Genomic DNA, 25,795 nt, shown 5'->3' on the forward strand with positions numbered 1-25,795 from the left:
TCAAAGAAACGGAATCCTCTATCCTTTAATCTCTTTAATTCAGACATCTGTCCTTTGTAGAAAGGTGTTTTGGTGAACCCAAGTTGTTATACTAATAACATTCCACAGTATTGACACCAGAATGATTGAAGTCACATTCATGAATTATACAGGAAATATCAATGGCTCATGAACTGATTATTTTTCTACCAAGTTAGGGTTGGGTATCATCAAACTAATGTTTAATGCCTACTGAAATTCATACTTAATAGGAAGACAATCTATAAAATTGTCCCTTGTTAGGTGGAGAGCAAAGACTTATTCACGCAGAATCTCCCATGCCTTGTATTGCGCTAGGCACAGAATGGCATTCAGTGTTTTGAGAATGAATGAATGATCTGCCTCTAGTCTTTGATAACACTGAATATCATGCTAGGAAAAACAGGGGCATGTAACTTTTAATTTACTTACCAAATTCTAAGCGTTGCATTGAGAATACTTTTCAGTCATGAGCATTAATTTGAGAACAGTTTGGAAAGTGGAGTCTCTGGGGCACTTGCCTCTGTTTAAAGCCTCCTGTGCAATCTTAGCCAAGTAACATTTTCAGGCCTAGGTTTACCCGTCTTTTAATATTACAGGATTTTATGCTTTAAAAATTCTATAAATTACTACCTATTTACAAACCTAATTGTGAGATTAATTGTGACAGGTGGTATGTTTAAAGAATTACTTTTTTAAAAATGCAGCAAGAGCCTTACAAGCCATCCGTCTGAAGAGCAAGCACAAATACCGGTTCTGTGGTGCCACCGCAGTTGGAGAAAGGAATGTCACACAGTCAGAAATGAATTGTGTTTCAGTCACTCTGCAAGGCTGCTGCCACACATGGAACGTTTTTAGGCCAACTTTAAAAAATTCCCAGTTAAGGTACCAGTTAAGGTAAACAGGAAATTAGATGATCTTCATTAAGATTCCATGGGTGTGTCAGAGCTCCTGCTGCCAAAAGGGCCACTAACAGATGAATTTCTTGCACTCCCGAGAACAAGCCTCTCTCGTCTTCCAAATGCTTCATTTACTAAAATACAAATAAACAGTTAAGAAACTACCAGATCAGGAAATTAAGTCCATATAAAAAGACACTAAAATGCAGAACTGAGCAATGAGGTTCTCTGAATGAATTTTTTTTTTTAAAAGATGGGGTTTCACCATGATGGCCAAGCTGGTCTTGAACTCCTGACCTCAGGTGATCCACCCACCTCGGCCTCCCAAAGTGCTAGGATTACAGGCGTGAGCCACTGCACCCGGCTGAATTTTTTTTTTAAGTGGTCCAATTTACTTCTTGTACTTTACTTTCTTTGCCATTTCCTGGATTTATCTGATGTGCCTTGGTAACAGATGTCCCATTCTCTTGTAAGTGACTCTCCTGCCCTTATTCTACCTCTGATTACTTCCTATTTCTTCTTTCACTTTTCTCTGATCATAACCAGCACAGAAGTTTTTGGACTTAGGATTCACACACATCCGAATAACCCAGAGAAAAATCTCAGGATCCTTCTTTTGCATGGGAGGGAGGATATAGGAATCATATAGTGGGGAGATATATATATTTATTTTATCTCTGTGTTTCTAGAACTCACCAGACTACCTCAAAGTAATAAATAAGCAGCCAGGATCCCCTGAAGGGAGGGGAGTGGTCCCTTCAGAAAGCTGGATTTTGTAGAATTTTGTAGTTGAGAAAAGGGTGAATTTATTCACATTGGTAACTGCGGGGAGAGGCCGTCTGAGACCATGCTATATTTATTTCCAGCTTTCCCCAAAGCTCTTTCAGTTTTAAGATATATATTTGTTAAATGATCTACACTTAAAAGTGTGAAGACAAACTTGTGAACATAAAACATTTCCAATTACATCTGATCTTTTCTCCTTCCTAAGCAGACTATATACTACCTTTGCTATCTTCCTGAAGTAGTCAAGTCACACATTCTGCACTTGGTCTAGGCCAAAATGCTGAGAAGTGATTCAAGTCACACATTCTGTATCAGTCCCTACAGAACTCATTCAGAAAGAGGAGAGGCCAGTGTGATGGCTCACATCTGTAATAGCTACCCAGGAGGCTGAGGATCAAGGATTGTTTGAGGCCAGAAGTATGAGACCAGCCTGGATAACATAGTGAGATCCTTTTTTTTTTTTTTTTAATAAAAAAAAAAAAAAAGGAAAAAGAAAGCAAAAAAGTAGGGGGTATGTGCAGAGAACTAAAACTCCTTACCTGAAGAGACTGTGCTTATATCCCAGACCCGAAGCCCTTCTTTTTGACCTCCAAAGGCATAAATAAATGGCAAGTCAGGGCAACATGAAGAACAGAAGAGAACTCCCTGGAGAGAGAACAGGAAGACAGTGAATTCAGTCTTTTCAGAGAGCCCTAATATCCAGATCCTTACTCTCGTCTCTGTGATTTAAATGGTTATTTAAAAATCAACTTATCAGTATCTCTTTCAAGTGTACTGCAAAGGTAGCTCACAGTCAAGTCAGAAGGGCTATTACTACAATACGAAGCCAGAGAAGCGCAGCACGCTGATTCCTGCATCATGATATGTGCATCTTCTGACCACTCAGGACATGCATCTTCATTACCACTGTCTCTCAGGGCTTTCCTAACAAACCTAACATGTTACGTATTTCCAGAAACTTTAGCTCCCCTTTTAAACAGTGACAATGATATCAGCTTAAATCATTTTTAAACTTTAATGTTTTCCTTTTTACATTTTTATTAATAGGCAATATATATTTGTTACAGAAAATATGAACAAGAAAAATATATAAAAATATCACAGGGAGATAACCACGGTTCATGTTCTGGGATATAATCTAGATTTAAATGTAAGCATTTAAGCAATTATGCATTTAAAAATAAGCATGAGATGGTATAAAAATTGCTTCTGTAACCTGTCTTTCCATTATTTATACATATATTTATTTATTCATACATAATTTTGAACAGCTGTACAGTGTTACTATGTCTACAATCTAACTTATATAACTCATTGGTGCCCTACAGTAGGTGCTCAGTAAATATTTCTTGAATGAATCTGGTTATTTCTAAATTTTTCCTACTACATAGTAATTCATTTCAGTGTAGTCAGAATTAGTTATGCAAAGAGACAGTGATACATAAACTGACCCTAAAAACTAAGGTGCCCTGAGGTTCAAGATTTCTTGGGATGGTCCTGATTTCAGGGTTAAAAAAAAAAAAAAGTGGCCTTTTTTCACTTGCGTCCTAGAAAACCCTTTCCCCAGCCTTCTTTGTCTTACCAAGCACTATTCATCATGTGAGTGGGAAAAGAACCAGTCACTGAATTCCTCACAGTGTCCTAAGTCATAAAGATCCCACCAAATTTGACTAAGCTCAAAATTAACTTCCCCAACACATCCATATTTGTTAATGCAATGACTCCAAGAGAAAAAAGTGCAACACAAGTTACAGAGAAAGGTAAGCTCAGAAACAGAATAAGCAAAAAACAAAAAAAAACAGATACTCAGGGAGATTCTTACCATTTTCATGTCCCTAGAATGAACTAGACTTGGCCTATCTCCTAAGATGTCCCAGATCTTCACGTATTTGTCTGCTGAAGCAGTCACGAGACAGCCCTTGATTTGACTGCTAAGATCAAGACCTAAAGGAAGAGAAAATTAGTTCAGAGACTCTCACTTTGAAATACAGATTTACTTAACCATAAGTTAAAAATGAAAGAAACATTATTCTTGCTCACCAGAGATTTCATCATTGTGTGCATTAAGTGTAAAAATTGGCTTATCTGAACGTGCATCCAAATTATATACAAAGCCATCATCTGTACTGGCCTAGAAAGAGTAAAAGATGGGCAAGGTCATGCTATGTGACAAATCTAACAATAGGTAAAAAGTCTAAATCATAGTGAAATCAGCTATATGACTTACTGGTGGAGCTTATGAAAAATTAAAATGGACAGACATTATTTACTTTTGGACGACCTGAGTTTGCACTTACAAGGACTAATTCAGTTGACATGTCTACTGGATATGAGAATGAAGCTGTGGTGAGTGGTCTGGATTGGGGCTAGAGAGGTAGAAGCAAAGAAGTCATAGTTACGTCCATGCGAGCAGAGGCCTGGTGAGAATGGCTACTCAAGGTGCAGGCTGAGGAGGCAGGGAAGGGATAGGGAAGGGTGTCAAGGAAGCCAAGGCATGACCAACAACCTCATGGACCGGTGTGGCAGCAGAGAAATTCAATCAGATAAGGAACTTAGGACTGAAAGGCAGATTAGAATGGGTTGTTACACTACCAAGAAAGGGAGAAGAAATGAAGGAATTAGACAGAGTCAAAAATGGGAGACAGAAACCTGAGCCTGCATACAGGCCACGGGCAACAGCCAGTACAACAAAAAGGATAAAGACAAGGATGGCTGAGGCGCCTCGAGGCCGGGCCAGGGAAGAGAAGGCTCGGCTCTTCTTTTGAGACGAGAGGGAAGCAGGTGGACCATTTCGTCTCCTACTTTTACCTCCCACTTCCCTAAATATTTAGGATTTTAGTATCTATGACCATTTGTTAGCAAATAGCCTCCGGAAGTTTATGTGCCTGAATAGTGGGAGTGGAAGTACAATACAACATTCAAGTACAACTGGACTTCATTCCTAAGCATTGTAGAATGAGTCTGGTTTCAGTCCGCCTGACTAGGAACAGCATGCACCTCTACTAATAGTGCAGAATTGAGATTAAGTATCTCAATTCTTACTTCAGGAACCTTATTAAAATTATTCTCGATGATTACTTCAGGAACCTTATTAAAACTGTTCACGTCTTTTGAGAATGCTGTTTTTAAAAAACTCTTTCCTACCTTGGCAAAGCACTACCTAATTACTTTAAGAAAACTGGGCAATACAGATTTAACTAATCTACCCTCTGGATGAAAGCTGGAATATTCTTTTTATATGTACTGAAATGTCAATGGAATCTTTGGATGCTATGTGGAAACTCATCATCCTACCTACATAATAAGGGTATTTAGAGAGAGGTCTTTTTTTTTTTTTTTTTTGGAGACAGAGTTTCGCTCTTGTTACCCAGGCTGGAGTGCAATGGCACGATCTCGGCTCACCGCAACCTCCGCCTCCTGGGTTCAGGCAATTCTCCTGCCTCAGCCTCCTGAGTAGCTGGGATTACAGGCATGCGCCACCATGCCCAGCTAATTTTTTGTATTTTTAGTAGAGACGGGGTTTCACTATGTTGACCGGGATAGTCTCGATCTCTTGACCTCGTGATCCACCTGCCTCGGCCTCCCAAAGTGCTGGGATTACAGGCTTGAGCCACTGCGCCCGGCCGAGAGAGGTCTTATACTTTTTTTTTCCTGTTTAGGAGATAAAAAACCAAAAACCTTATGCTTTCAACCCTAAACCCAAATACTTCATACTGTTAAATCAGAAAAAGCTTTTCAGATATTCTACCATGGAATTTTAAAAAAGTTAAGTCATTAGTAACCTAGAAAAGCAAAACAACAACATGCATACTCTTACCAAAAAATAACAAGGTGAAAAGTGATTCCAAGTCACTCTCTCTATCTGCCCACTGAATCGCCATATTCGATGGCTTTCATCTGGACTTCGACAGTCATACAAAGCCACTGACCTAGAAGCATTCAGGCAAAGTTAGGATTTTAAGAGTTCAATTCTATATATTTAAGGTTGTTTATAATAAAATAGCACTGTGAAGTCAAGATTCATCTAAAGTCTGTTTTGAGGTTCTAAATAAAGTAGAAAAAAAATGAGCTCAAGTTTCAGTAATTGGTAGATTCTGATCTTAACACTTGAAGGCACTGGTGGCTCTCGTGTAACAGCTAGTCTTGACTTTCTCTAGGTCAGATCCTCCACTTGCAAGAATCCTCTCTTATGTCCAAAATCCCAAACAATTTCTAATTTTCCCTTCTCTGGTCGAGCTCAGAGCCTGATTTCTCATGTCTTAGGCACACTTACTCTCTACAAGCAGGTTACTGTGTTGTGGGAAGCAAGGGATACACGCTTGTAATTCTGCATGAATCATAAGAAATGTAAACATACCATGCCTCAAGAGGGTAAGAAATGAAAATAAAGACTGCAAAGTTGGTTTTGGCTTCTACTATCTGTTTCTCCCACCTGTAGACCCAATCTGTAAAAAGGAGCACAGACATGAGGTAGGAACCGCGTGGGTGACCACAGTGGCCCCAATTCTTCACCTCTCCCTATATCCATGCCCGCTGTCATGTGACATGGGAATTCTTCCCATAAAGGCAAAGTACAGCCTCTAAAAGCCAAAGTAGTAGCTAGTTCCTGCAGTTTCATTATGATGACAGAACCATGTTCCCTTGTAGACTGAAAGGACCAGAGTTAAAAGGAAAAATAAGTAGTGTGAATAATTTAAACATGCTGGTGGCCTCAGGGACATATTCTGCCTGGGCATCAATTATACTTTTTAAGTGAGTTCTAGAGGATAAAAACAGAGCAGCAATCATTCCTGCTGTGCTTTCTTACTTGTCATATGAGCCAGAAATCAGAGTCTGCGCTTCAAATGGATGAAACTGCAGCGTTTGGACCTAAAGGGAAGAAATATAAATGCAGAGATCTCTGATCATTTGCTTTTCATAAAATTACCTAATATGTGGTAAGAACTGATTTGACAGCATTTCTATAAATGATTCCCTTTGAAATAGAGTAAACAAAAGAAACAAAAATACACTTCATAATCAAAGGGCCCAAACCATGCTCCCAAATAAAGGCTGGCACTTAAAAAGAAAATATAATTTCTCCAAACTGTTTGGCAGAATACTTATGTCCCTCAAATGTTAAAGGATACTCAGAAGACAAAGGGAAGTAGTGAAACGTATCTGATCAACTCCTCATGCTCCAGAAGTCCCAAAATAATGTGCATTAGATGCCTGAGGAATAATGCAGTAATGAATGTGAATTCTTTAATATCATTGTGACCAACAGCTCTCATCCCTTTTTAGGGATGAGATATAAATATTTAGAGGGCACTAATGTTCCTAGTAACCACACCTTTTTGTACCCATTTTTTCATCTCTATGATGGCATTATACCTACTACACAGGGGTTTGTGAAAATCCTAAGAGATAACATGTGAAAGCATGCTGCAAGCCAGGTAACATTATTTTCAAAGCCATATATAAACATTTGAGATTATTTTTAGCCAATATTTGTGTCAGATTTTTAAGAATCACCGTGATCAACTACATCACCATACCTTGTCTGTGTGTACAGCGAGACTAGCTACTGGCTTCCCCATGGACATATCCCACAGAATTACAGTGTTGTCAGCTGATGCACTTGCCAAAACATTTCTGAGAAAGAGAAGAATCAAATCAGGCAATCTTTTTTAAAAGTCAAGAGCATTAAATATGAGAAAAGGATTGCATTTACAATAGCATCAGAAAGAATAAAATACTTAGGAAGAAATTTAAGACTTACGTAATGAAAACTACCAAAACTTATCAAAAGAAATGAGAGGATCTAAATAAGTTGAAAGACACCCAATGTTCATGTATTAGAAGACTTAACAGTGTTAATATGGAAATATTATATTTACAGATGGGGCTCTAAACTGATCTGCGGAGACTAGCTTGAACCCAAGAAGTGGAGGTTGGAGTGAACATAGATCATGTCACTGGACTCCAGCCTGAGCAAATGAGCAAGACTCCATCTCACAAAAAAAAAAAAAAAAAAAAGAAAAAAAGAAAAAAAAGTGAAAAAATTCATATAAAAATGCAAGGAACTCAGAATATCCGAAATAGTACTCAAAAAAAGAACAAAGCTGGCAAGCTAAAACTTCCTGATGTCAAAACTTACAATCTACAGCAACCACAACAATGTGCTACTGGAATAAGGAAATACACATTAATGGACTAAAACTAACAGTCCAGCAATAAACATTTATAATCACTGGTTTTTGACAAGGGTGCTAAGAAAACTGAATGTTCAATGAGGGAAAAAAGTCTTATCAACAAATGAGGCTGGGCACAGTGGCTCACACCTGTAATCCCAGCACTTTGGGAGGCCAAGGCAGACAAATGAGTCATCCTCATGAAAAAGAATGAAGTTGGACCCCTACCTCACAACATACACATAAAAAAACCCAAAGCGGACCATAGACATCAATGTAAGAACTAATACCATAAAACTCTCAGCTGGGTGTGGTGGCTTATCCCTGTAATCCCAGCACTTAGGGAGGCTGAGGTAAGTGGATCATGAGATCAGGAGTTCAAGACCAGTCTGACCAACATGGTGAAACCCCATCTCGACTGAAAATACAAAAATTAGCTGGGTATGGTGGTGAATGCCTGTAATCCCAGCTACTTAGGAGGCTGAGGCAGGAGAATTGCTTGAACCCAGAGGTAGAGGTTGCAGTGAGCCAAGATCGCGCCACTGCACTCCAGCTTGGAAGATAGAGCGAGACTCCAGCTCAAAAACAAACAACAACAAAAAACCTCTCAGAAGAAAACATACATGCTTTATATATATAAACCTTCATAACCCTGAATTAATCAGTGATTCTTAGATACAATACCAAAAGCATAAACAACAAAAGAAATAAAGTAGACATCATCACATGAAAAACCTCTGCTACAAATGATAGCACCAAGAAAGTGAAAAAACCACCCACAGAATACAACACAAAATATTTACAAATCATGTATTTGGTAAGAGTTAGCATTCAGAGTATACAAGAAGTGTAAAAATTCAACATCAAATACAAAAATATCAGGCAAAGGGAGGCCAGGCATGGTGGCTCATGCCTGTTATCCCAGCATTTTGCAAGTGCTAAGGTGGGAGGATCACCTGAGCCCTGGGAGGTCAAGGCTGCAGTGAGCTGTGATTGTCCACTGCACTCCAGCCTGGCTGACAGAGTGAGACCCTGTCTCAAAAAAAGTAAGCAAAGGACTTGAAAAACATTTCTCCCAAAGATAGATAAATGGCCAATAAGCACAAAACAAAGATGTTCAACATCACTAACTATTCGTTAAGAAATGCAGATTAAGCCAGGTGTGGTGGCATACCCATGTACTCCCAGCGACTTGGGAGGGAATGCTTGAGCTCAAGTGTTTGAGGCCAGCCTAAGCAACATAGTAAGACCCCCATCTTATTTTTTTTTTTTAAAGGGAGGTGGCGAGGGGAAATGCAAATTAAAACCTCAATGAGATAACCACTTCATCTGCATTAGGATGGCTGCTTTGAAAAACAGAAAATAGTAAGTGTTGACAGGATATGGAGATACTAGGGCCCTGTGTGCACTATTGGTGAATGTAAAATGGTGCAGCTACTATGGAAAATAGTATGGTGGCTCCTCAAAAATTAAAAATAAAATTACCATAAGATTCAGCAATAACTGTTCTGGGTACATCCCCGAAAGAATTGAAAGCAGGGACTTTAATACTTGTACACCCACATTCATAGCAGCATTATTCACAGTATGCAAAAAGTAGAAGCAATTCAGTTAAATTCAGATAAAGGAACGGATAGCATACATTACATACAATGGAATGTTTTTTAGCCTTAAAAGGGAAGGAAACTCTGTCACTTATTAGAGCATGACTCAACCTGAAGACACTAAGTAAAATAAGCCAGACACAAAGAAATAAGTCTCTATGATTCCATTCATATGAGGTGCTTGGTCAAATTCATGGAGCCAAAAAGTGGAGTGGTGGTTGCCAGGGCTGGGAGTGGGAGAAATGGGGAGTAAGTGTTTAAAGGGCAGAGCTGCAGTGTGGAAAGATGAAAATGTTCTGGAGATGCATTGCGGTGGTGGTTGCACAACTCTGTGAATGTACTGAAAGCCACTGAACTGCACATTTAAAATGGTTAAAGCAGTGATATGGTTTGGTTGTGTCCTCACCCAAATATCACCTTGAATTGTAGCTCCCATAATTCCCATGTGTTGTGGGAGGGACCCAGTGGAAGGCAACTGAATCATGTGGGCAGGTCCTTCCTGTGCTGTTGTTGTGAAAGTGAACGGGTATCACGATATTGGACGGTTTTATAAAGGAGAGTTCCCCTGCACATGCCCCTTATCTTGCCTGCTACCATGTAAGACATGACTTTGCTCCTCATTCACTTTCTGCCATCATGGTGAGGCCTCCCCAGCCATGTGGAACTGTGAGTCAATTAAACCTTTCCTTTATAAATTATCCAGTCTTGGGTATGTCTACATTAGCAGTGTGAGAACAGACTAATACAATTGGTAAGTTTTATATGTATTTTGCCATAATTTAAAGAAAAAATAAAAGAATATGTGGATAAGATGTGAAAACTAAACAGAGAGAAATGTCTTCTGGGAAGAAACACCATCCTATTGCACCATGGGCACTGCCATACACTCTGTTTTTTTCTAGTGATGGTGGAGAGAGAGCACTTGGTCACCAAACATGTAATGAGCACCCACAGTGATGAGCTGGCAGGTGACCTGGAGGATGCAAAGAAACAGACAGCAGGGCTCCTGCCTGCAAGCAGAGCATACTACAAGAAAGAAAGATAGACACAAAGGCCCACGACACAAGTAAAGAGACGAGTGTAGGCATGAGGTAAGATCACAATGGTACAGTCTTTCACAATCATTCAAATGTTATTTCTTTTTACCTGATTAGCTTATTCCATGAAAGGTCAAGGACAGCATTGGTATGCCCTTCTGCTGAGGAACTCTGTAAAAATTGTTTTAATTATTTTTTTGTATTAAAGTGCCCCCATAATAAAACTGAATATATTAATTTACAAGATTCTTTAAACCTTAAGATTATTTTGTTTTGGCCAGGCATGGTGGCTCACGCCTGTAATCCCAGCACTTTGGGAGGCCAAGGAGGGCAGATCACCTGAGGTCGAGAATTCGAGACCAGCCTGACCAACATGGAGAAACTCTCTCTCTACTAAAAATACAAAATTAGCTGGGCATGCTAGTGCATGCATGCCTGTAATCCCAGCTACTCAGAGGCTGAGGCAGGAGAATTGCTTAAACCTGGGAGGTGGAGGTTGCAGTGAGCTGAGATCGTGCCATTGCACTCCATCCAGTCTGGGCAAGAACAAAAAAAACTCCATCTCAAAAACAAAAGAAAAAAAAAAAAGACTTATTTTGTTTAGTTTTGTTTCGAGATAGAGTCTCCTTCTGTTGCCCCGGCTGGAGTGCAGTGGCACGATCTCGGCTTACCGCAACCTCTGCCTCCTGGGTTCAAGCGATTCTCCTGACTCAGCCTCTCGAGTAGCTGGGATTACAGATGCACTCAACCACACCCGGCTAATTTCTCTATTTTTGCAGAGATGGAGTTTTGCTCTGTTTGCCAGGGTAGTCTGGAACTCCTGGCCTCGTGATCCACTTGCCTCGGCCTCCCAAAGTGCTAGGATTACAGGTGTGAGCTGCTGCACTCGAACTACTGATATCATATAAACTTTTGAAGAATAAAATAAATAAAACCTCGTCTCCCTGTTACTTTAGAGGCTCGTCATAAATTTCATGATAGGGGCTGGGCATGATGGCTCTCACTTGTAATCCCAGGACCTTGGGAGGCAAATGTGGGAGCACTGCTTGAGGCTGGGAATTTGAGCTCAGCCCAGGGAAGACAGCAGAACTCTGTCTCTACAAAAAAGTAAAACTAGCCAGGCAATGGCAGAACAAGCCTACAGTCCCCGCTACTTAGGAAGCTAAGGCAGGAGAATTAGGGGATCTCTTGAGCCTAGGAGTTCAAGGCTACGACTATAATTGTGCCACTGCACTCTAGTCTGGTAGACAAAGTAAGACCCTACCCCTAAGGGGGGGGAAAAAAAAGAAAAAAGAAAATAATTTTATTACAGGGAACAGGGAAGAAACTTTTTTCTTTTCTTTTTTCTTTTTTTTTTTAACGGAGTTTCGCTCTTGTTACCCAGGCTGGAGTGCAATGTCGCCATCTAGGCTCACCACAACCTCCGCCTCCTGGATTCAGGCAATTCTCCTGCCTCAGCCTCCTGAGTAGCTGGGATTACAGGCACGCGCCACCATGCCCAGCTAATTTTTTGTATTTTTAGTAGAGACGGGGTTTCACCATGTTGACCAGGATGGTATCGGTCTCTTGACCTCGTGATCCACCCGCCTCAGCCTCCCAAAGTGCTGGGATTACAGGCGTGAGCCACCGACTTTTTCTTTTTTATAGACAAAGTCTCATTCTGTCACCTAGGTGGGAGTGTAGTGGCACAATCATGGCTCACTGCAGCCTCGACCTCCTGGGCTCAAGTGACCTTCCACCTCAGCCTCCCAAATGCTAGGACTATAGGCATGAGCTACTGTGACTGGCCTAATAGTTCCTTTTTTTGAGACAGAGTCTTGCTCTGTCACCCAGGCTGGAGTGCAGTGGTGCGATCTCAGCTTGCTGCAACCTCCGCCTCTTTGGTTCAAGCAATTCTCCTGCCTCAGCCTCCAGCGTAGCTGGGATTACAGGTGTGCACCACCACACCCAACTAATATTTGTATTTTTAGTAGAGACAGGGTTTCACCATGCTGGCCAGGCTGGTCTCAAACTCCTGACCTCAGGTGTTCCACCCACCTCGGTCTCCTAGAGTGCTGAGATTACAGGTGTGAGCCACCGTGCCTGGCCCGGCCTAGCAGTTATTAATCTAAGCACTATAATTATACAAATGTCAATATGGTTCCCAACCCTCATAAAACCTAACAGTTTTTAAAGCTACAGGAGTTAATACATGGATAGTAAGAATTCAAAACGATAACAGAAATTGTTTTAAAGTTCAAAATTAGTGTATCTGTATAAATAGCTACTGTATATGGAGGAGGCTCATAAACCGATAGTCCATCCATCTATGATAGCTATTCATATTAATATACTAGCTTTGAACTAGTTTTGTAAAGAAAGAACAACATGACAATGGAGGTTTTATGCAATCAGAAATAAGTTTTCTTTGGATGGGCTTTTCAAAACTAAAAATTACAATAATTTCCTAACTATCCCATCTCACCAAGAATATCTGATTGAAAAAGTGTACATTCTTACCTTTCACCCCTACTCCCAAGTAAACTTATTTTTGTCATTAGCGTTTAAATATTTATTCACTTCTTTACCTTCTTTCCTTTCTTTTTCTTCTTTTTTGAAAGTTTAGTTCCAAGTGTGAAGACTGGCTCTAAAGAGTCCACTATATCAAGGTCCCACACTTCAATAACAGGGGTCATGTTTCCTACAGCAATGTAATTTCCTATGGAGGAAATAATGCATGTATGATTACACAAAAATAGATATACAGAACTTCTAATCAAATACATTACATTGTAGGTTAACTGAAAAATGCTTTAGAGCAGTGCTTCTCAAACTTATATGCAAATGCAGCATCTGAATGTTGTTAAAATGCAGACTGTAGGCTGGGTGTGGTGGCTCACGCCTATAATCCCTGGTACTTTGGGAGGCTGAGGCAGATGGATCACCTGACGTCGGGAGTTTGAGACCAGCCTGACCAACATGGAGAAACCCCATCTCTACTAAAAATACAAAATTAGCCGAGCATGGTGGCACATGCCTGTAATCCCAGCTACTCAGGAGGCTGAGGCAGGAGAATCCCTTCAACCCGGGAGGCAGAGGTTGCAGTGAGCTGAGATCACATTATTGTGATCTGGGCAACAAGAGTGAAACTCTGTCTCAAAAAAAAAAAAAAAAAAAAAAAAAGCAAAGACTTATTTCAAGTGGTTCTGGGGCAGGCAGTTCTAACTAACTCATAGGCAATGCCCAGGCTCTGCTGCTGCTGGTCTTTGGCCCACAATTTTGAGTAACAAAGGCTCAACCTCTTGGCCTCAGTGTTCTCACTATAGAGAATAGCCCTCCTCCTTTCCTCCTTCATGGGGTGCTGTGGGAATGAAGATCAGATCAGATCATGAACATGAACAAAGTTTGCAAACAGGATATAAGATAGTATAATAAGTGTTTACCTTTATTAAAAAGTACAGATAGGGTCAACTAATAGAGTGCAGATTTGGTTACAAAGACTAACATGAAAACCTAATCACCTGTCACAAGCCTCCTCATTTCGATTTTACCTTATGTTTTCTAAAACAATTTACACCACTGAACTCTAGCTGGTTAACACCTGACACATCATACTATTTAAACTGAGTCTTTACGGGAACTTTACAGTTCTACAGTGCAAAAGGCTTTCAGGTCCTGTCCTTCAGCCTATAGGAGAGCAGCTACCTCCTCAGCTATCTAAAGTCTGGGGATTTATGGATCCCAAACAATAAAGTGATGGTGTGTTAAGAGCTATATAACTTCACGAAATAACAGTAAACTAAAAAAATATCAGCAACAATTCTGAAAACGTTCAAGAGAATAATTTATAGATCTAGGAGAAAATACATTAGACCGGAAATCATTGAGCAACCTTAAGTTTTCTAATTACCAGTAGAATCATCTGGGCTAGGATCAAAATTCAGCCATTCCACACTCAGAGGATATGCAGATAAGAGTATATCATGGTGTACATAAAAGGAGTCTTCTTCTTGATTATAAACTGAAAAGATTGGGAAAAGAGACTTTAGTGCATCAGAACAAGTCATCAAAAATCACATCCCACTTCTGTCTGGGGGACAGAGAGAGACTGTCTCAAAAAAAAAAAAATTCCACTATCATGACTAGGCAAAAATTTTGCATGTCTAATATAGTCTCATCTTCTGGCATACCCCATAGGAGAAAATGAGCACTGACATCTGATACTCCATCTGCATCCTTATCAGATAAAAAGTCCTGTCTTCTATCTCATTCATAGAAAACAAATGCTCATAGGGTCTCTACAAGAAGTACTTATTATTTTATCTTCTAAAGGTCTAGCTGATTATAAGTCAAAAAGAACAAACCAAAAATAGCACTGCAGAGAAATAATTCATATTTGGAATCTAAATGCTTGTCAAAAATTACTTTAATATTTTAAAAAACGGTTTATGAAGATGAACAATGCAAACAAAGCTCCTGAGGAAACCTTTTTGGAATATGTCAACTAACAGAGTTAGCTTCTTAACATTTACAGCTATAATGTTAAGCGGTAAAAACACTGTAAAATCAATGTCTAAGAAGTCTTTTAAAAGTTACACAGAAGGGTGGGTGTGGTGGCTCACGCCTGTAATCCCAGCACTTTGGGAGACCAAGGCAGGCGGATCACAAGGTCAGGAGATCGAGATCATCCTGGCTAACACAGTGAAACCCCGTCTCTACTAAAAATACAAAACATTAGCCAGGTGTGGTGACACGTGCCTGTAGTCCCAGCTACTTGGGAGGCTAAAACAGGAGAATAACTTGAACCCAGGACGGGGGGTTGCAGTGCACTCCAGCCTAAAGGACAGAGCGAGACTCTGTCTCAAAGAAAAAAAAAAAAATTTCACAACAGAACCCACTAATCAGAACCCCTCCCCATATGCTTTTTATTAAAAAAAGAGGTAAATGTAAAACAAGCTCAGGATTTTATTTTTAATTCCTCAGATCTCTGCTTCTGGAATAGATCCTGGGACTAGCAGATTTGTGTAATATTCTATCACATCTCTATAAAGAGAATTCATGTTCAAAATTATTAGACTATAGTCCTACAAAACTCTCAACCATGTTTAATGTATTCAGCTTACATTTTACATAAAATTGGTGATAATACTTTAAAACATACTCTTAACCATGTGAGATAAATATTTGGAACAGTTTTAGAATACAAATTTGAAGTTATTCTTGCACAGATATGCTGGGCAATTTGGAGATTCCTTCCAAACTCAAATAATAAATACATCTATTAAAAACCTAACTTAGAAGGAACTGGAAATACAACAGCCTTAACTTCTTTCTTAGCTCCTCTTTGATCCTGAGTTCAAAGGAATGACTATAAGTTCTCAGATAAGAACGCATAAAAAAATCGATGACAAAAAACTATAATAAGGTCTCAATTTTTTAGAATTAGAATTGGTCTTAAAAGCAAATTAAACAAGTGGTTTTCATTTGAAATATGTAAAAGTTCAAAGATATCAAGAGTTAGAAAGAATAATTTCACATTAAAGTGCCTGCTATTTAAAGCCTTTTTAAGAAAGACGGCATAAGAGGATCACAATGAGCCAAGAGATAAAATGGGCCTAATCTATAGGCTTCCCATGGGCAACCTTAAAGATTCTGAAGAGTTACAGAAATCCAAGTTAATCAATGGAAGCTGTGATGAAGCACCCTAGAAGATGCCAATAAACATTAAGCCTAAGGGTTTTATTTTTTCAAACTGTGCAACTGCGTTTCCTATAACAAAAGGATTTATCAGCCTAATAATCTCTTTGAATCTTCAAAGTTTCAAGATGATCTGAAGACTGCTGGAGGAGGAGAGTATATCTGGGCAAGGATGGACTTGTCTGAGGATATGAGCACAGTGGAAGGGGCAAAAAAAAAAAAAGGGAAAATCTGTAGGGAGAGTGCTCCAGAAAGTCTACTTTTAGCATACAAAAAATAAATTCTACATTAAAAATATCAAGTGAGGCAAGCCATTCAACCAACATTTATTAAATCAAAAACAGCAACATTTAAAAGTATTATTTAAAAATTCCTGTTTTCATGTCTACTTCTGATTACTGCAAGCATTCACTTCTGGCTTTGATACAAATATTCCTTGAAGTGGGAAAGACAACCAAGATGTTTTGGTTCCAAAAGAGAAATAAGGCCTTTTGTGTTGAATTATTATGAGGAAAATAAAATGTTCTGCAAAGGGGAAATATCTGAAATAACTCTATTTAAAAAACATGAGAAAAACCTGTCCATCCAGTATAATCCACATAAAGAAAAAGTGGCCAGAAAAAAAATTAGGAGTAAAAAACCAGGTGAGAAGTTATTAACTCAAGGAAACAGAATTATACATTTTTCTTTTCTTCTCACTGGGATGGGCTTTGTCACCCAGGCTAGAGTACAGTGGAGCAAACATAGGCTCACTGCAGCCTAGAACTTGTGGGCTCAAGTGATCCTCCCGCCTTAGCCTCCCGAGTCCTCAAGCAGCTGGGATTACAGGCATGTGCCACCAGGTCCAGCTAATTAAAAAAATTTTTCGTAGAGACGGTCTCACTATGTTGCCCAGGCTGGTCTCAAACTCCTGGGCTCATGCAATCACTCCTATGAAAAATTTCCAGGGGACTTATTTCCATAAAAAATTCAGATACTGGCCGGGCGCGGTGGCTCAAGCCTGTAATCCCAGCACTTTGGGAGGCCGAGGCAGGTGGATCACGAGGTCAAGAGATCGGGACCATCCTGGTTAACATGGTGAAACCTCGTCTCTACTAAAAATACAAAAAATTAGCTGGGCATGGTGGTGCGTGCATGTAATCCCAGCTACTCAGGAGGCTGAGGCAGGAGAATTGCCTGAACCCAGGAGACGGAGGTTGCGGTGAGCCGAGATCGCGCCATTGCACTCCAACCTGGGTAACAAGAGCGAAACTCCATCTCAAAAAAAAAAAAAATTCAGATACCAAAGTAATCTACTGGACTATACATGCCCCCAGAACAATAAACAAGAAATTGGCCACCTGTGTAAAGTTTAACTAGGTAACCAACTTAAATGAGGTACAATAGGATTTGGCACCTAAAAATGAAACAGTAACTATTTCATTTATTATTTTACCATCACTTAGAAAATCTTGTAGTAAGGGATTTATCACTTACCATGCACCTCTAAATTGCACTGGTCCTGTTCAGCTCGGCCACAAACTATGAGATTATCACTGGGCTTAATCAAGAAATCTTCACGTTCATATTGTTCCTAAGTGAGAGGAAAAAAAAAGTCATTGGCTAGAACAAGAGAGTCAGTAAGGTTTTACAAACACTTAAGAGCATAATTAGAAAAATGATGTAAATATTTACCGTATCTTTCAGAGTAACGTAAGGATCCTGGTCATTACTCCCGTAGACTGTAAGACCCAAGAGAGATTCACCAAGAGTCTCAGCATCTGTAAGAAAAATTGATAAATTAAAATGAATAAACGAGTCATTTTGACAAAAACATTTTTTCTGTGACATCCATTCTTGGACTTAGATGCAACCATCTATAACTAATTCTGAATCATCTAGAATTGGGAAAAAAACTACGTAAGAAGCAGCAGGAATTTAAAAGCTATTTGTATTTGACCTTTGGAATGCATTTCGGATAGTCTCGGAATTCACAATCTTCATATAAAGACTTGTATCAGAGCATTAGACCCGTTTAGAAAATATTAGAACTCTTTGAGATTCTCTAGCTCCTTGCAATCATGACTGAAGGTGCTACAGAGAGGCAGTCTTGAGGACCTGGAAGTAAAGTGACCCTGAAACATGAAATCAACACAATAAATAAGGACTGCCTGGTCAGAACAATTGAGAAATGACGGGTTTCAAAAAATTAACCAGGTTGCTTTACTGCATATGTTCTCAGAACTGCTGATAGCCCACAGACCTAATATTAGCATATGAAAAATATGCACAAGAAATACTGGATGCCTTTTCCACTAACTTACTTGAAAATGAAATTATTCTTTTACGGCACATCTACAAGGGTAACAAAGGATAACTCAGGAAAAGGAAGATACACTAAATTGTTAGAGGAAGCCACTTTAAGGAGGCAGGACTGATAGGTCTTAAACATCTGATAGGCAACAGAGAAAGCAATTTCTGCTACCTGAGAAAGAGCTGATTCTGAATGCCATCTCTCCAGGCTGGGTTAGCTCTTTGTTTCTCTGTAAATTCACAGCACTCTGTCCCTAACAAGGTTGGAGTCCACAATCCAGAGTCAAATGGAAAACACTATCCTCTGCTGGACTGTATCTATAGAAAAGATGCAGTGAGAAGAATGAAGCCTTTAGAGCCAGAGAGTGGTCAAAACTAAGCACTTTCACCAGCTGTGTGTAAATGGAGGTAACGGTTCCTTTGTAAGTACTGCAGAGAAAGAAAAACGAGGTTAATAGTAATCCATAGGACAGATGGCCAAGGGAATGAGGAACAAAGAGGAATAAACATTCTAGATGGAAAAATGGATAAATGACAATAAAATTAAATATAGATGGAGTAAAAAAAAAAAAAATCAGGGTTACTTCTTATCTGAAGAACAAGAGGTACACTAGCGATAACAGGATGGAAACTAGAGGTACCAATTCTGGAAGAAAGTTCACCCACCGGGATAATGCAAAACTCCCAGCTACCACTGCAACCCCTTTCTTCCCTGTCTTCCTCCTCATTCTTAGTGCCCCAAGTCAGGCCCTCATTGCTTCTGGCCTAATTTATCTTAAGTTTCTGCTCCTCTAAAAAGAGATTCACCCTATCTCCCAACCTATTCTCCACTGCTGCCCGAATTAACTTCCTAAAGTGCATGTTCAATTATCATGTGTTCCATGCTCAAAAACCTTTAATGATTACCTCCCACACAGAGAACACACAGATTGCTAAGCCTGGTATTCTAGGTTTACTGGGACCTAATAAGTCTTTCTTCCAGACTTCACAGCAACTCCCTATCCACTTTCTCTGTTTCATTCATGCAGATCAACTTACCGAGCATTTCCCTCCTTTGGGTCTTTTTCTAGGCTCTTCCTCTCCCCATCACACACATTGGGCCAAACTCAACATTGCTCTGGCACTAAAGCTTTCCTATAGTTTGGCACATTCCACAAAATTTTCCTCTTACTTGGCTCACGTCTACCTCTGCAACGCTATCTACAGTCCTCAAATATGCCTGCCTGAGGCATCCAGGCCAAGTCTGCTGACTTTGATTAATCCCATCTCCACTCAGAACCTACTTCCTCATTTCTCATTGCCTGTCCACTGTTTACTGATTGTCCTGTGTCCAACACAGACCACGTCTCATGTCCTATTCTTCACGCACTCCAACCACACTGCTCTTCCAGATGCCCCACAGTGCTCACCATCAACCCGTGCGTGTCTGATTTTAAAACTCTGTATTATAGAATTTTTTTTTTGAAATGGAGTCTTATTTTCACCCAGGCTGGAGTGCAGTAGTGAGATCTCGGCTCACTGCAAACTCTGCTCCTGGGTTAGCCTCCCAAGTAGCTGGGACCATAGGCACGCACCACCACGCCCAGCTAATTTTTCTATTTTTGGTAGAGACAGGGTTTCACCATATTGGCCAGGCTGGTCTCAAACGCCCGACCTCGTGATCTGCCTGCCTCGGCCTCCCAAAGTACTGGGATTACAGGTGTGAGCCACCACATTCAGCTGTAGAATTTTTGAAAAATGAATAGAAGTAGAGAGGGCATCATGACCCTTGTATCACCTCACTTTAACAATTAACATTATTTTCTGAATGTCATTTTCAGCCCTCCCTCTCCCCATCTCTGGAGTTTTTCAAATTGAATCCTCGAAAGTATATTATTTTTACTCAGCATTTCAATGATACTCTTAACAGATACAGTCATTTTTAAGAGCCTAATTATAATTGCTGTAAGTTTTTTTAAATTTTTATTATTTAGACATGGAGTCTCACTCAGTTGTCCAGGATGGAGTGCAGTATCGTGATCATAGTTCACTGCAGCCTTGAACTCCTGGGCTCGGGCAATCCTGCTGCCTAAGCCCCTCATGCAGCTGGGATTACAGACATGAGCCACCATACTCAGCTCTGCTATGACTTTCTTATGTAGTATTTCAACCATCAATTTAACAGGTAGTTGTGATTTAACAGGTAATTGTGATTTTACTTTGTCACAGATAACATTTGTACTAAGGGTAAATTTTTGTTTCAGATCATCTACATTTTATAACTTGGGAGTAGCTGATTCTAGCTGTCAAGAGTCTCTTCAGCTCCCAGATACGCAGACCAACTAGGATTTACAAGTTAAATAAATAACTTATTTCACCTCTCAGTGTGCCAAATGCCTGTTTCTCAAACCCTAAGATTTGGGGTTAGTGCCACCCAGGGTAGCACATTCCAAAAGAAACAGAGAGCTTATCCAGCTTTTGTCAGCCCCTTTTCCAGTTATCTTTTGTTTTTGAGACAAGGTCTCACTCTGTCGCCCACGCTGGAGTGCACTGGTTCGATCTCAGCTCACTGCAGCCTCCACCTCCTGAGTTCAAGAGATTCTCCTGCCTCAGCCTCTCAATTAGCTGGAATTATAGGTGCATGCCACCACACCCAGCTAATTTTGGTATTTTTAGTAGAGATGGAGTTTCACCATGTTGGCCAGGCTGGTCTCAAATGACTGACCTCAGGTGATCTGCCCACCTCAGCCTCCCAAAGTGCTGGGATTACAGGAGTGAGCCACCGCGCCCAGCCAATTAATCTTTATACTTACTTTCCCCAGAAGAACAATATTGTTGTCACTGCAGCTCACTTTATTCCCCCACAAGGCTTTCTACACAAACTTCTGCTTATAATCTGTCTTCTATTCTGTTTCCTTTTTCTCTTTTCAGTCATGATTTTTTCTTATTGAGATGGAGTCTCACTGTGTTACCCAGGCTGGAGTGCAGTGACACAATCTTGGCTCACTGCAACTTCCACCTCCCAGGTTCAAGCAATTCTCCTGCCTCAGCCTCCTGAATAGCTGGGATTACAGGGGCCTGCCACCACACCTAGCTAATTTTTAGTAGAGACAGGGTTTTGCCATATTGGCCAGGCTGGTCTTGAACTCCTGACCTCAAGTAATACAGCTGCCTCGGCCACCCAAAGTGCTGGGATTACAGGCATGAGCAACCACACCCGGCCTCTTTTTCTAATTATCTCCAACAATAGCATCTCAAAATGCATACAATAGTCCCCCCTTATCTATGGGGGATACATTCCAAGACCCTCAGTGGTTGTCTAAACTGCAGATAGTATCAAACCTTATATACATTGTCTTCCCCTATACTTACCTAGGAATCAAATAGTTATACTGTAATAAAAGTTATGTGGAAGTCATCTCTCTCAAAATACTGTACTTTACTCACTCATTTTCAGATCGCAGTTGACTATGGCTAACTGAAACCAAAGAAAGCAAAACCGCGGATAAGGAGGGACTTCTGTATTCTGAGAAAACTGACTGCAGTTGAAGAAAAGGTATATGGATATAAGTGCAAGCACACCACAGCACAACTGCATAAAGGAACTCACAAGCGGGTTACAGATTATTAAACCTGATAGATGCAATAAAATACACTGTACTTTTTTGTTTTTTTTAGATCCTAGGTTTGTATCTTAGATTGGTGGGTTAGAGCTTATCCTCTAAACTAGTTTAGGAATCATGCTGTCTGCTCAAGTCTTCGACCAGATTATCTTACTGATGTCAGGAACAATAAAATCTCAAAGTAAAGCTTTGGAACACCACAAACATGATCCAACACACTGAGCTTATAATTACAAACCAGAAGTGGATAAACTCTAACCTGGGTCATCTTCCTCATCGTATTTATCTAAGTCGTATTCAGCCAGCTCATCATCATTGAGGGTCCTGTCATCCTCTGCATCACCATCCTCCAGGGGCTCTCTTGGGCGTGCTTGGGTGCGTGCACTCTGCATGCCATCTTCTGAAGGACTGCCTGTCTCCTCTTCATCACTGCCACCTTCCTCTCTATCAGCACACACACACACAAAAGAGAATTACCCAAGCGGTACCTTCCAATAACAAGACCACCTCGTCATCATGATTTAAGGTATAGATTTCATCTGGTCCTAAACTTAACTGCAATTTCTCCTTTGCCTCAGCAATGAGTCGTTTTACTTCTTCTTTATTCAGCTCTACCTGTAAGAGAGCAAATATTTCATTACAATATATGTAAGGAAATCATTAGAATTCTTTGAATTAAAAAGTAGTTTGCAAACGAATGTAAAATGTAACATCAAGCAATGTAATCAAGAATCAAACATCAATCCATACACTACATTAAAAAATATAGATGTTATAGATCCTTACAATTAAGATCCCTCCCCATCTGAAACTTCAAAAATCATGCTCATTCTACTCTACTTCTCACTCAGTCTTAAAACCCCAAGACTGATGTTGGTAAAGTGGCTCTGTGGTACCCACGTGGTTTTCTTCCAGCTATCTCTGACTCTGTCTAGGGCACTTCTCCCTCTCTTCCCCGTGGACATTGCTTAACAAACCACCCTTGCATTAGTCCTCTGTTCTTTTCCCTATTATCACTGCCACACAGTCACTCAGCTGGCTCAAGTCCTTGCAAAGTTCATTCATTCTCAAGACTAAAACTACCACCTCTGAACTGATTACTCCAAACTTTCTTCCTCTCATCTTATATTCCAGTTCCATTTCTCCAACTGCCTATGAAACTTCCCACCTGAACATCCTTTATCCTAGTATTACCAAATTCAAAGCTGAAGTCACTCTCTCTACTTCAAAACTGGAATTCCCTCACCTAATCAATGCTCCAGTACCTTTTAAAAACACCCCAATCACAGCTGGGTGCAGTGGCTCACACCTGTAATCCCAGCACTTTGGGAGGCTGAGGTGGGAGGATTCCTTGAGCCCAGGAGTTGGAGACCAGCCTGGGCAACACTGAGAAACCCCCATCTATATAAAAAAAAATTAAAAAATTAGCCAGGCATGGTGGTTCGCATTGTAGTCACCTCAACGGACAGATGTAGTCGGATTGCTTTGAGCCCAGGAGGTTGAGGCTGCAGTAAACCATGATTGCGCCACTGCACTCCAGCCTGGGTTATAGAGCAAGACTCTACCAAAAAAACAAAAAACAAAAACATCCCTATTAAAACTGAACTGTAAACTCTTTGAAGACAGAAACTGGCCTGTCATTGTATAGTTCAGTGCCTGGCCAATGACAGTGATGCTTAACGACTAATAAATCAATCAATCCCTAGTTTCCACTACAATGCCTCTAGTAATATGAAAATCCTCTTTAAGAATTCTATTGTGGGATAGCTCTAGAAATTAAAGGTTGTTTAATTAAAAGATACTTAGTTGTCCAGTTTCTTTTAATTTTCAAGAGATGTGGCACAGGCAGTCATAGCTCCCTGCAGCCGTAAACTCCCGGGCTCATGTGATCCTCTCACCTCAGCTTCCTCAGTGACTGGGATCACAGGCACAAGCCACCACAAATGGCTTGTCCAAATTCTCTTACTTGGTCCAAGTTTTTCTTTCTGGGATTTCATAAAATAAATTCAATCTCTTCTTCCTATAAGCTCTTCAAATAGTGATTCCTTAACATGTCTGGGAATCTTAAAAATTTTAGGGTACACTCCAGACTAATGACAACACAATTACTTGGGAGTGGGACATAAATATCAGTATTTTTTGAACCTCCCCAAGTGTTTTCAATGTGTAGATTCATCTGGAAATCACTGTCTTCAAGTACTTGACAGGCTATACGTTTCTTTTTAATAACTGTTTCCTCCAACAATTTTTATATGAAATAATTTTCTGTTCCTATTCTATACACACACACACACACACACACACACACACGAGTGCTTACCATCAACCAACCCTGGAGAACAGTGGTAAATAAAACACAGTCTGTGCCCTGGTGGAATTTACAACTACTGGGACTACTCCAATCCCTCATTCCTGTTAACTACATCTCCAAGCCACACTCCTATCACCATCGTCATCATCTTAGTCAATTACATTCAAATCGACTCCTGTACTCTTTGAGCACTTACTCCCACTGACATACTATATGTGCACATGTCAACTCCATAAAAGCGGGGACTTTTTCTGTTTTGTTCCCGTCTATCCCAGGACCCTGAACAATGCCTGGCCTACAGAAAGCACTTAGAATCCAATGAGTAAATTACTTAAGTAATCTTCACCTCTGCTACAGTCTTAAGTCTCCAACGCCTTTAGGTTTTTCATGTGTTACAATTACCTCTCAAACTCACTGCCACCATCAACAGCTCACTTGGATTACTGCAAAAAAATTCCGAATTCACCTCCCAGTCTCACGACACCTTAGTTTCCACACCAGTTTTTCTACAGCGCATTCATCCTCACTCCTTCAGACACCCAGCACAGGAGTGGGAAGTGGAGTTTTCATGCTCTCTTCCCAGTTATGCTTGAAAATGCACTGGGGTGCGAGTGAAGCTGTGGTGTTGCTAAAAAGCCTTTTGGGGTTATTTCCCACCAGAAGCAGCAGCTCACCGCTTTCCAACCAGCGACGTTCACGTGCATGGGAACTGGTCTGGGCTTGAGGGTAGGGACAGTGAGGAGGCGCGGTCCCTGACTCCCCACGCTCAGGCGAACCAGACCCTTTGAGCTGCAGCTCTAGTGGCGACATCCGGGCAAAGCCGGCCTCACCCCAGCCAGTTGTGCCAGCCAACACCCTGAGTTCCGGGTCCACGTTCCCCAAGCGGGACGGACCCGCCGGGCCGTAAAGAAGCCGCTTCCCTCCCTTATCTCCCAGCGACTAGGCCTCACCTTGTCTGGCATCTCTTTGGCCACGCCGCAGCGGACCCAGGCCACGCACGTCACCTGGCGGCTCCGGTTCATGGTTCTCAGCTCAAGGGCACGTCAGGCTAGAAAACCGACCCTAGCGGGAGGGACCACCGCAGTGTGGCAGCGGCTCGCCTCGGGTTTTGCTCGGGGCCGCTGCCCGCAAAGCGCATGCGCCGACTCGATAGCTCGGTCAGCGTTGGCGCTCGTTTCTGACGTCATATGGAGACGCCGAAGGGAAAATGGGAGGGGACACAATGGAAGCGGAAGCAGCCGGGCGAGGAATCCACGTGGGCTAGGCTGGGCTGTGTTGACTATCAAGAGAAGGCTTCTCAGGACTGCCTGTGACGATGCCTGCGGGCGTTGTAAAGGCAAAGAAAATATTCGGGGCCAGGCGCGGTAGCTCAAGCCTGTAATCCCAGCACTTTGGGA

General features: G+C 40.8%; 2 protein-coding genes across 3 annotated transcripts in view; one reads left to right on the top strand and one right to left on the bottom strand.

Moving 5' to 3' along the window:
• Window positions 1–22,099, top strand: part of PRDM4 (PR/SET domain 4) — a 60,712-nt gene extending 38,613 nt beyond the window's left edge. Inside the window, exons 13-14 of one of the 2 annotated variants that reach the window (XM_074402285.1) lie at window positions 10,383–10,571; window positions 21,922–22,099. In XM_074402285.1, coding sequence (XP_074258386.1) covers window positions 10,383–10,525 — 143 coding nt within the window. In that variant the 3' untranslated portion in view covers window positions 10,526–10,571; window positions 21,922–22,099. Of the gene's footprint in view, window positions 1–7,584; window positions 10,336–10,382; window positions 10,572–21,921 lie in introns of those variants that run through there. The other variant, XM_074402286.1, reaches the window with a different exon arrangement.
• Window positions 1–25,558, bottom strand: PWP1 (PWP1 homolog, endonuclein). The gene is made up of 15 exons (XM_003932299.4): window positions 25,349–25,558; window positions 22,644–22,702; window positions 22,347–22,531; window positions 17,868–17,953; window positions 17,670–17,766; window positions 14,407–14,517; window positions 13,085–13,215; window positions 10,627–10,688; window positions 7,241–7,337; window positions 6,511–6,572; window positions 5,521–5,632; window positions 3,744–3,834; window positions 3,526–3,647; window positions 2,243–2,348; window positions 1–1,051 (listed from the first exon to the last, which is right to left on the bottom strand). Exons 1-15 carry the CDS (start codon window positions 25,418–25,420, stop codon window positions 942–944), a joined length of 1,503 nt encoding a protein of 500 aa, XP_003932348.1. The 5' UTR covers window positions 25,421–25,558; the 3' UTR covers window positions 1–941.
• Window positions 25,559–25,795: the final 237 nt, after the last annotated feature.

The sequence above is a fragment of the Saimiri boliviensis genome, chromosome 7 (genome assembly GCF_048565385.1).
Source record: "Saimiri boliviensis isolate mSaiBol1 chromosome 7, mSaiBol1.pri, whole genome shotgun sequence".
NCBI lineage: Eukaryota > Metazoa > Chordata > Mammalia > Primates > Cebidae > Saimiri > Saimiri boliviensis.